The sequence below is a fragment of the Camelus bactrianus genome, chromosome 20, assembly GCF_048773025.1.
Source record: "Camelus bactrianus isolate YW-2024 breed Bactrian camel chromosome 20, ASM4877302v1, whole genome shotgun sequence".
NCBI lineage: Eukaryota > Metazoa > Chordata > Mammalia > Artiodactyla > Camelidae > Camelus > Camelus bactrianus.
Genome location: NC_133558.1, coordinates 17,416,691 through 17,429,095, shown reverse-complemented (window position 1 = coordinate 17,429,095; position 12,405 = coordinate 17,416,691). Strand labels below are relative to the sequence as shown.

General features: G+C 40.7%; 2 protein-coding genes across 2 annotated transcripts; both read left to right on the top strand.

Annotated features, from left to right (window-relative positions):
- The first annotated feature begins 228 nt into the window (after positions 1–228).
- Positions 229–820, top strand: LOC105084155 (histone H2B type 1-C/E/F/G/I). The gene has a single exon (XM_010974195.3). It carries the CDS (start codon positions 257–259, stop codon positions 635–637), a length of 381 nt encoding a protein of 126 aa, XP_010972497.1. The 5' UTR covers positions 229–256; the 3' UTR covers positions 638–820.
- A 9,295-nt stretch (positions 821–10,115) lies between these two features.
- On the top strand, positions 10,116–10,757 carry H1-6 (H1.6 linker histone, cluster member). The gene has a single exon (XM_010945771.2). It carries the CDS (start codon positions 10,125–10,127, stop codon positions 10,755–10,757), a length of 633 nt encoding a protein of 210 aa, XP_010944073.2. The 5' UTR covers positions 10,116–10,124.
- Positions 10,758–12,405: the final 1,648 nt, after the last annotated feature.

The following is a 12,405-nucleotide window of genomic DNA, read 5'->3' as shown; positions in this document are numbered from 1 at the left end:
GCTGCTTTTATAGGCAGTTCCTGGGGAGTAAACCTGGTTGTCTGATTGGTTAGTACCAAGACTCAGCCAAGTAGCCAATAATAAAGCTTTATTTCCATGCCTTATTTGCATAGTCCTGCCCATAGATGACGGCCTTGCTATTTATCTTCCAATTAACTAAGACGCGCTCTGGACGCCTCATTAGCATAAAGGCCCTATAAGTAGGAGAAATCTGCTTCCTATTTTCATTTTATCTTTGCTGTTTCAAGGTTTAAAAATGCCTGAGCCAGCTAAGTCCGCTCCTGCTCCGAAAAAGGGCTCGAAGAAGGCTGTGACCAAGGCGCAGAAGAAGGATGGCAAGAAGCGCAAGCGCAGCCGCAAAGAGAGCTACTCCGTGTACGTGTACAAGGTGCTGAAGCAGGTCCACCCGGACACTGGCATCTCGTCCAAGGCTATGGGCATCATGAACTCGTTCGTCAACGACATCTTCGAGCGCATCGCGGGCGAGGCATCGCGCCTGGCGCATTACAACAAGCGCTCGACCATCACGTCCCGGGAGATCCAGACGGCCGTGCGCCTGCTGCTTCCCGGGGAGCTGGCCAAACACGCCGTGTCCGAGGGCACCAAGGCCGTCACCAAGTACACCAGCTCCAAGTAAACTTGTCAAGTAAGCGTCTACACCTAACCCCAAAGGCTCTTTTAAGAGCCACCCACGTATACACAAAAAGAGCTGCAATCTGCCACTTAATTTCGTACAGTGGAGTTGGTGCAAAAACTGCTTTTCCATAATTAAATAAAAGCATTGCCCATTTGTCGCTCCTGACATTATTACCCCACGTTATCCATTTGCCGTTGCAATTAGTGGCTCACCCCAATTACATAAAAACTGTTTAGACTTCCAGTGATCAGTGTGGTGTAACTGATACGGAGTGATCCTAACATGAAAATTTTAAAACGGTTAGGTGGCTGGGGACTTGTAATAGGCAGTTGGGGTTGACGAACTACTTTAGGAAATGCAATTTGTTAAGTCTCTATGGGAGGCTAAACTGAAGGCTGGGAAACAGCGGGAAAAGGAAGGGACGCCATTGAACTTGGCATAATCAGTCTCCACTAGAGAACCTTCCTTTTACTTGGCACCCGCGGGGAGGGTGTGGGCGGGGAAATTCCACCTTCCCTGAAGCAGTTTCCTCATGGTCTTTGCTCCAGGCAGCTTTTAAGGTGAAAGATAACACTTTTTCCATTTTGTCAAAGTCTAGAACACATTTTCAATACCTAGGAGTAAGTAAAGTTTGCTTTCCCTGTAAAAACGTGAGGAGAGTACAGGAAATTCTGTCAGAAGGAAAACAAAATTTTGTATGATGTTAGGTTACATTATGATTTATGTTACTTAACATAAGTACCGGTGATCTTAAATCTGCAGTTTTCTTTGACATCTGGGAAAAATAGTAAGGCCTGTCTGGTCTAAACAGGCCTCCTTTTTTCAACACTGGCTGCCTAACCTGGAAGTTGCCTGAAAAATCTGGGGGACCCCGACCTAATTTAGATAGAAATGTAAATATGAGACAATGGCCGATGCTTGTCATGGGAGCTCCTCAACCAAACTCTTGAGTTTTCTCAAGTCTTTCAACAACTGAAATTGGGATTTTTCCTGTGACCCTAGTGAGCCTGCCCAAGGATTGATGGTCCAATCCAGACTGACCTCTCCTCACTGCCAACTAGTTTACCCCAAAAAATGTGCTAAGAGATTCACTATCCAGGCTGACTACTAAGTTTCTGTTTCTTATCTTTTTTTTTTTTTTTCCCTTCCCTTCTGCCCTTTTCCTCATATATAAGTTCTGGTTTGCCTTTGTTGGATGAAATAATTCAACTGATTGTTTTCTCTTCAATACAAGAGCAGGCTGGATAATCATTAATTCCTTGGTCATTTATTTCTGAAGATTCCACCAAGACATTGTTAGTTTAACTGAGTCCCACCATAGGAATCAAAGAAATGTGTGTGACCTGAAAATTGGATCTTTGTTAGCCCTGGACACTTGAGTTTTCTGATCATCTTCCCTTGGCATTTGCATACTAAAATTTGTTTTGCCCAAGTTTGTTTCTTATTTTGGTTCTTAGATTGTATTCTGTCTATTGGCTAGACATAATGGGTTTATGGTCAGATCATTAAGTCAGATCGCAGGGAACCTGGAATCGTTCATCTGTTAATCTTTTTTGCGTTTTGTGTTTGTCCAAGGATTCTGATATTCTCTGGCATTTGAGAACACAAGAGCAGGAAGTTGATGTTTTTCTTTTTGGCCTTTGATGGGATTCACTGTGTTTGGTGTTTTGTGTCTGTATACTGTGGGTTCTTTTAACTAAAGCTGTTTCTTTTCTCCTTTCAAAACTGTCTTTTATCATGATTACTCAGTATGAATCCAAATAATTGTCAATATCTCCAAAAATAACATTCATACTTCAGAGATAATATGAATATAAAACAGTTGCCTAAAACTTTTAACTTTAATAAAGTGTTAAGACCTAACAGGAGACTTAGGACAAGGAAGAAAACAAGGAAACCAAATCTCCAGCATGCAACTGGCCTATCTCTTGCTATGCTGAAGTGTCTAAAGTTTATGATTCAGTAATTCCAAAAAAATATTGTCCCTTCAGCCTTTTTAAGGTTAGAGAGGAGAGAGAAGAAATGTCATTATAAATAGAATTATTGAGTCAGAAGAAAAAGAGAGGGCTCCCAATACCTGTATAAAACAAACATTTAATAGTTTCTAAACCTTAACGAGTTCATTGTGAGGATGGGTCTGGAAACTAGAATTTCCTACCAAACTTAGAAGGGTGTCAGAATTTACACAAATTCTCAGCAACAGTAATCCCTGAAGGATTTCTGATCTTAATCCATTTGTTTCTTTAACTGATTAACACATACCATCTCTGGCTCTGTTTTTACATTAAATCTCTTTAAATTTTGTTCCAGTTTCACAATTAGCTCCTCTAACTCATGCAATGATTGAGAATATTTTCTGCTTGATGAAGACAAATAATTTTGAGCAAATTATCTACCTTAACAAGAAATTTAAAAATTATAATGTAAACTTACATATTAAAGAGATTATATGAAGACTAAAAAACATATCAGTTTAAAATAAGACCAAAAATCAAATTCAGATGCTTTAAATGTGCTACCTCTTTAAAATGTAATTCAGAAGAAAAAGAAAAAAAAATTTTTTTTTTTGAAAAAGAAAACTTAACTGAATTTATTTAGTGGTCTTATTTAACAGGTTACAAGATAAGAAGCAAAACAGAACTACTCAAATTATTTTTAAAATTTTAATGCATGTATGTAATCTTATAGAAAAAAATCACATACTTCTAATCAAGATAACTTTTTGGATAAATTTGTTGGCTTAAAATTTTGCTTTACAAAATGGCTCTATGTCTCTTTCTTTCTTATTGTCATAATGTAAAAATAATGTTAGTGTAATATTCTAGTTTACATAAGCACAGGGGTTATTTTCTTTAAAGAACACTAATTAATTTAAATTTACTAAATTTCTTCAACCTGATGAGTTGACATCACTTTATTTAAAATTTTACAGTTATAAATTATGCATTGAACTAAATCAAATCACAAGATAATGACAATGTAGATAGATAATGTCATTTTAAAAACAAAATTAATTTCTACATTATAAATCATAAGGACTCAGCGTGTTGGCTTAAATATTGAGTTCAAAGTCTATGGATAACTATAAAAATTGAGATGAATATTAAATTGAGTACATTGATGCCTAATCTTTGGATACCTGAACAATTTCTTGAGAGTTTCTACAGAATCACTAATTGTTTTCTTCGAAAATCCTCTTTGGTCTATGTAAAAATAGACTGTCCATACTGAACTCTTTATTACTGAAAATAATGTACAAATATGCTATCCTGTTCCTAGGCAGTCTACAGGCATTTTCTCCCTTCTATTATACAAATTATCTTATCTTTTTTTTTTTTACTGTGTTTGGATGTAATCAATCAATTGTTTGGCATACCTTATACACAATAAACAGTGTGTTAATAATTAACTAAATGTCTTTGAGTTATTGTTTGACAAACCTACCACTCTGAGTCTGTGGGTGGTAATAATTACCTACTGTTTAAGATGGGGTGAGGGTTAAATGAAATAGCAAATACAAAATACTTGTCCTAGAAATGGTATGATGTCACCTAAATGGCTGTACAGCATTGCTCCTTGATGACAAAAGTGTAGCCTCTGGAGGTAGGAACTCCAAGTTTTACTCCCAGCTTGTCAACTATTTGTGAGACTGAGTCAAGTCAGTAATCTCTCTTTGCCTCTTCTGTATCTTGCAGATGATGGTAATAGCACCTATCTTCTAGATGTTTGTGACGATCAAAGATCTTTAATGCATAGAACACAATTTGGAGAGTGCCTGGCAGCTGGTGGGTGCTCATTCGTTGTGTGATGTTTGAAAAGTTTCATTTATGACCTTCTTAATACCCTAAAGGGACCTATGGCAGCTCATAACTGAAGACCTTGGTAGAAGCTAGTCTTCCTTAAATGATAGGAATTTCACGAGTGATATGAAAAGATCGCCAGCTGATTCCATGGATTTTACCTTGGTCCAACAGATTGAAAGCAAATGCGTTTTTTTCCCCACTCATATTTAATTAGAGCTCTAGACATATACCTAAGGAAATAAAGGATGATAGTTATCTTTTGTTGAGCCTTTCAGATTTAGAAGGGTGTGTAGTCAGCATTTTGCCAGGGAGTTCCAGAGTCCTAACCTGAAAAGCATTAAACATTAGTTAGCATTTCCAAACTTTCACCCTGTGCAATCCTGGATGATGACTAAGCATAAAAATAAGTTGGGCCAAATACACAGCTGCCTGTGACCTTGCCAGCAAGACATTCTAGGGTCTGACTACATTCTTTGGACTCTCAAAATCAGCTGGACAAATCCTCAGGAATTAGGTGTTTATTATAAATTAGAAAAAAGAGATAATCTGGAGAATCAGCTACTTTCTTACTGTCCCACTTCAGTTCTGAGGGAGGAAAATGAGACTTTGATTATTTCATTTAAAGACTTACATAGCATTATCACCCAATAAGCAATGTGCATAATAATTGATAGAAAAAGCTGGTTTGATCTTGCTATGGGTATTGGTGGTATTAGAGCCCTATCCAGCTGCAGGCTCCAACGGATGAAGGAACAGAAATGATGGGGCTTGTCTCATTCTATAAGGACACCGAAATACTTCAGGAGACAATACTGGGGTAAAACCTTGACCTCATCACTCATGGCCCTAAACTTGTCTTCTAAGCAAATCAAGTTCTCCGACAGTAAAATAATTGGCTTCAAAAGCAATGAGGATAAAACTTTGTTCTTGTTTTCTTTTCTTCCTCTTCTCCTCCCCTTCTCCCTTCTTCTCTTTTCTTTTCCTTTATTTTCTTTTCACTTTTTCTCCCTGCTATAATTGGCCCAAACTCAGCTGTAGGACAGGATATAAGAATATTGATGATTGCAATGTACCACTTTTATTGTTGGATTTACTGAAATGACTGGTGTGATAGATGTTAGTTACTAATTTGTAAACACAGGCATTTGGGCTTTAATGCACTGAAATAAGTATTTTTTTTTTAAATGGAAATAAATTAGTAAACAAATACAATTATGTGTTTAAGAATTCTACACAGATGATGCAAGTTTTGAGATCTTGAATGGAAGAAAGACTGCTAGCCTCAAAAGTGGGTCAAGGATGCCCAGCAAGCATCAGGGTAAGAGATTTTTGGAGGTTTGGGAAAGTGCTCAGGGTCCTTGACTCTATGCATTAGAGAGACTGAGCCTGGCCCTGTCAATTCTAGACATAAATAATGATGAATGGACTAGAATTTCAATAAATATATATTATATATGATTTTTTTAAAAGACCAGTTTTAGGTTTACAACAAAACTGAGAAGAAGGTACAGAGGTATTCCATATATCCCCTACCCCCACCCCCTGCCACCCTTCCACATGTCAATATCACTCACCAGAATGGCACTTTTTTTTTAACTGAACCAATGTTGACAACAGCATAATCACCCAAAGTTCATAGTTGACCTTAGAGTTCACTCTTTTTTGTTGTTGTTTTCTTTTCCTTTCTTATTTTTTTTTTCTTTTTTATTCTTTTCTAAGTCTTTTTAGGGTTCACTCTGGTACATTCTGTGGGTTTGGGCAAAAGTATAATGAATTACATTCATCATTATAATATCATACAGAATTTTCTACTGTCTTAACATGATCAGAAATTTTAATAAAATGGAAATAAGAGGAATTTTCTACTGTCATCCTTTTAGCATGTGAGCTGGAGCCTCATGGAGGGTCTGGAATGGGCCTGAAAGAGCTATATCTTGCCTTTAGGATACTTCAGACATCTGAAACAGTTTGCTGGGCTCTTCCCCTGCCCACTGTCTACAGCCTCTGCGGTCCTCTCTCTCTCATGGTCTATACTGCAGCCAGATTTGCACAAGCTCTGCTTTTCCTGTTTTTCTGCCTCCCACATATGCTAGACCTCCATTTTTAATATTTTGCCCTCCTTCCAGCCTAGCAAACTCCTCCTCATCCTACAGACATCTGCTTGGCCATCACCTTCTGTAGGAGGTTTCTCTGACCATCCCTTCCCAAATGCTCTGTGTAACCACTACAGTTTGCACTTAACTGTCATGACTTGTCTAGTTGTCACCCCCAATAGGCTCTGAGCTTGGATTTGGTCGCCACATAATCCTTACTGGCAATTCCTGAGGCTGGCATACAGCAGTGCACAAAAATTATTGAGTTACTCGATTCATTCAATAAACTTTTTTGAATACTTACTGTGTACCAAGCTCCTGTGTGCATATATCAGTGAACAATATCACCAAATCCTTTTCTGCAGACAGTGAGGACTTTAGGAGAAACATAATATATAAGCGACAGATCTGGTTTCTAAGAAGGTGAGTGTCATGGAGGGAAAAAAAAAAAAAGAGATGAGAACAGGATTAGGGAGAGGAGGGCCGTCGGGGTGGGGGTGGGGGGGATTACAATGATCTGCCAATGAATGAAATGCGACCCTGCTATCTCAGGGGCTAAGTGGAGTCAGTTTATGTGGTAGAAGCATTGAGATGCTTAACATTTGCTTGGGGGAAATACTTGTTAATCACTCTCTAGGCAACCAGGTCTAAGATTAAGGCCTGGGCATGATGGGTTGGTAGGGGTTTGTGCAACTATGAATGACAATGTTGAGTTTGCATCAACAGACAAATCCTCAACTCAAAACAAGGTAAGTGATATATGAAACAGATGTCCAAAACTCAGTGGCTACACACAAGAGAAAGTTATTAATATATTATATAATATCCCATCACAATGAAGGAGTGGGGTTCAGCTCCACAGCCTTTCTCAGACAAAGTCTCCTTCCATCTCGTGCCTCAGCCTCCCTCTGGTCTTGGAGACATCAGACCAGCAGACAGAGAAGAAAGAAAGATGCCTCAGGGAGGGAGATTTTCATGGGCCAGGCTTGGAAGTGGCACACATCACTTCTGTCCACAGTCTTTTGGCCAGAACTCAGTCTCAGCACCACCTTCCTGCCAGGGAAACCAGGGAAATTTAGACTGACCTGGAGACCAGGCAGAGAAACAGGAGTTGATGGATGCAGAGCAGGTGAACTCTCAGTCATCACATCCAGTTCTCTTTTGCCTCCTTCAATTCTCCTTTCCCTTTTTCCTCTTCCTCTTACCCTTTGGTCCCTTTTAAGAGTCCCCACAATAGCTTCTCACTGGCCAGTTCTGGGATGGTCTCAGGAGAGGATTTCTTACCTTTCTCCTCAAGACCTAAGGACCATCCTCTGGCTCTTTGTCCTCCAGCTGCTAAGGAGCCTTCTTCTTGGAATTGATTGTCTCCTTTGAAAAGGACAAAGTCACTACCCTCTTGGCACTTACATCTTATCTGGGGAAGACAGACAACAAGGAGTAGTTACTATAAGTAATTATATAAAATATGAAAGAGGAATAAATGCCCCAGAAATGGAGAAGGTAGAGCAGGGATAGGGGATTAAGGGAGCAGTAGATATAATTTGCATATTACCATTAATTAAAATGCTTAATATAACAAAAGTAGCTAACACCAGTGTAGCACTTATTATATGCCAGGTACTTTTCTAAGTGCTTTACTGTATTAACTCAATTTATTCTCAAACAGTAAAATGCTTTAGAAAGCACATTTGAAACTCTTGGAGGAAGACCCAGTCATGAAGAAAAGAGGAGAAATCAAAGCCCTGTTGTTTCTACCTTTGAAGTGTTTCGAGTACTTGGCCCTCTTTTTCTAGTACCACCATTACTGCCCTCATTCTGGCCGTGAGCTTGTGAGGACAGGTGTGAATGTAGGCACAGAAAGGGAGAGCTGTGGTTCCCTCCAGCACAGTCCTTAAATTTGGTACCTTTTCAACAGCATTGAGAACAACATGTGGCAATTGGAATGTTAAGACTACTATGTTTAAAGCCATAGTGAGTCTGTTAAGTTGTTGGAACATCAGAGGTCATAACTTAAGTCAGCAGAGATGGTCAATGGTTTGTGTGGGAGACTGTGCCCCTCACCCACTAAGAAGGCAGAACTGCCTCCCCTTTGCCCCTCTCACTACCACCAGGATCTGCTTCCAGGCAGAGCTTTCTTAAAACCTACTTAAATGTGAAACCATGACCATGCTCTTACAAGTTCACACAAATCATGTAGGAAGAGATTCTATTTGTAAAGTGAAGTGATGGCTTGCGTATTAGATGTTTCGAACACAGCTTATAATTACGAGCCATCATATTAGACAAATGTGTAAACTATTTTCACAGAAACCCATATCTCCCCACCCCACTCAGGTGTCAGCCCACAGGTAGTAAAGAGGATTCCTTAACAAGCAAACCCGGCATTTATTTCCCAGGACTGGATTTGGACACCTGGACAGCACAAAATCAGGTTGGCCTTTGCCTGCTTGTGAAAAGGATTTGGAGAAATGCATTTTGTAACAAGGCAAGAAACAGACTGAGCATTTATTTGGGTACATTTCCATTAGATGTTTGATTTGACTTATTTTAAAAGGGAGGATGACTTCATCTGCCAGTAGCCCAGAGGGAACAGCACCTGAGAGAAGGGAGGCTTCTGGGCACCGTTAAAACTGCTTTGTGTGAGAATAACAAGCTTGAACCCTTCAACCTGGCCTCGTGCAAGAACTGCTCTCATCCCTCACAGGCAGTACCACAGGGCTCACCCCCAAGCACCTGACGGTAGAAAATCCCCACCAGCTGGCCTTTGTCACTATGTCTCACAATACATGTATGTTTTTGAGGATGGTGTGGGCATAGCGGTAAGATATGAATTAATGAAGCCAGAAGCAAAACTCAGTTAAGACGCCAGCCACAAGGGGGCCGAGCAATTAGCGCATGAGAGCCATGTTACTTACCCCAGGCTTGAGGGTCTACAACCAATCCGAAGGACTAAGTGATTTTAGTTACAAGCAACCCACATGCCTGTAGATCATGGTTTATTAGATTGTATTTGCCCAAATAAGGTCCTACCCGGTAGTTTTTAGACTGTTCTAAAAGAATCTTCTAACTCCACAATGAGACATCAAAGAGATCTGTGTTACTTCCCTCATATACACAAGTAATTTTCAGTAAAAATCAGGGCGTGAATAATTTTTTTTCTCCACCAATTGGAAGCCAACCGTTTGGAAGACCACTCAGAAGAGATAAGGAAGTCTCTTGCTAAAAACTACTTTTAAATTTACAAGGAAAAGAGGAAGTTTCGTTCTTCACTTTGAATTTTGCTGCAAATTGAGGGCTTTTCTGAATAGTTTTGGCATGCAGGGTCATTTTTCATGAAAAGGGGGAAAGGCATGTGAAATCTGTTTCTCTGTGGATTATTCAGCAGTGGAATCTGCGCGTTTCCGTGAAGAGGACTTTTGCGGGACTCAACTTTTGGGAGTCAAACAAACACAAGTGCTCCTCCCCCAAGGGGCGGGGGCGGTGCCTGAGCGATGCACCAATCACAGCGCGCCCTGCCCTATATAAAGCCCTGTGGCCCGGCGGCATTTTACGGTCCCTGCGGAGCACTACCGTTTGGTTCAGTGTGGTGAAATGTCTGAGACAGCACCAGTGGCTCCAGCCGACCCGGTTCTAGCTCCCATGGAAAAACCTCCGGTTAAGAAGCGAGGCAGGAAGCCGGTTGCCTTGACGGGTGCGAGTCAAAAGACTACAAACCCTTCGGTGTCCAAGCTGATCATCGAGGCCCTTTCGATGTCCCAGGAAAGAGCTGGCATGTCCCTGGCCGCGCTGAAGAAGGCGTTGGCAGCCGCGGGCTATGATGTAGAGAAAAATAACAGCCGTATTAAGTTGGGTCTCAAGAGTTTGGTGACTAAGGGGATCCTGGTGCAGACTAGGGGTACTGGTGCCTCCGGCTCTTTCAAGCTCAGTAGAAAGGCTGCTCCTGAGCCTACCAAGGTTAGAAAGCCTGCTTCTACCAAGGCCAAGAAGCTGGTCTTATCTAGAGACGTGAAGTCTCCAAAGAGTGCCAAGAGCAACAAGACCGCTAAAAAGCCTAGGGCAACAACGGCTCAGAAAGCGGCTCGGAGCGGCAGGAAAGCGAAAGGAGCGAAGGCCAAACAACAACGGAAGAGTCCAGCAAAGGCCAGGGCAGGGAATCTTAATAAAACTGGGAATCCGAAGTTGACCCAGCAGAAATCAAGTTCTAGGAGGGCAACCAAGAAGTAAGACTTTGGAAAAAACAAATACTTACAGAACCCAAAGGCTCTTTTAAGAGCCACCCAAAAGGTTCTTAAAAGGGTGTAACTCAAATTGTGTGTCTTTTCACGAGAGCTACGGCCAGTGGCGTTGCCAGGAGGCAAGTTTGAGGTGAAAGGGCGTCTTTTCAGCACAAACCTTAGACCCACACCCCGGTTCAGAGTCCAAGGGGACACTGGTGGTGTCCAGTGTGAGAAAGCTAGATTGTATACTGTCTTTGGAAGAGCGTATCTGTTTACACTCAGACTAAAAGAAGGATCAGCTCCGTGCCCTGCGCTGCCTGATGTGTTTTGTCACAAATGATACTCGAGTACACATACTTACGGTGCCATCTGAAGTATTAAAGGAGGTGTCCCCTTAATTATATAGGGGCTTAATTTATAGGAATCATGGTGTTTCAGTTTGGGTTAGTGGGAATATTTTTTTAACCTGTCTAGTCTTTAACTGAATTTTCGTAACGTATTAGCCTTTAGAAATCAAGTATTTTCGGTTTAACATTTGCAAAATATTGAAATACTGTTCATCCACATTATTTTGGAAGTAGCTACTGGATGTTTATATGTTAAGCACATGCATTGTTACATTGAAATTTTGGTTTGATAATTATTCTGATTGGTCTAATACAACTGTGATTGTTTTTTTATTTGTGTAGTGTATAGATTTGTCCAGATCGTGCTCCACAGGCTGAAAATACTAACCCTAAAACATTGATGAAAATGTTGGGAGGCTGCAGCGTTGTTACGTTCTGAAGTGAACTTTCTAAATCACAAAACTGCTTGTATTAGGAAATGCTCAGGGTCTGAGTTAAAGCATAACTCTGACTTTAAAAGTTTTCACTTAATTTGTGATTTAGCATTCTTAAAGATCCTCGCAAATGATAAATTTATACTGTTATTTTTGGCATCAGTGTTTGGGGCAATTTTGAACAAAGCACAATGCAAAAACTACATAATGCATTCTCTCAAATACATGTTCTACAGACAACTCACTAGGACATAGCTTTTCTGAATTCACTTGTATAACGGCCTTAGGGGAAAAAATTGTATCCTACGTGGAAAACGACTAAACACAGTGGTTTAAATTTTTTTATAGAATCAGCCACAGCCCTGCTTTGCTTGGATAAGGTAGCCATTGTTTCCCTTTGAGACTGGAGTTGCAATAGTGCAGGAAACTCCTCACTTGCCCTTCAAGGCACTAAGCTCCTTCTCTGTGTCATAGAGGAAAAGGATGGACGTGTAGCTTCACCCCGCCCAGCAGCCAGCCAGTCTGACCCCAGCACTATTAGAGCCTGTATAGGACCGGTTCGGTGACCCTGTGCCTCTTTGCTCCTTGCGCTCTTTAGTGCCCGCGTACACTGGGTTAAAAAGAACGTTAACCAATCAAGGTTTTTCCTCCAGTTCCGGGGTCCACTAGGAAGCCCCCTGGTAGTTTTGGCCAATAGGAACATGGCATTGCTTGTAATGCCACCCTCCGCAATTTAACAGTGGTCTCACCACACCGAGAATTGTCGAATGAGAGCTCGTCCATCAGCCTTCATTTACATAGCCGTGTATTGTGTGGGCTGATAGTGTGAGCTTTTGTGCTTAGGGATGCCACCAGCAGTCTAAAGGACTTTTCT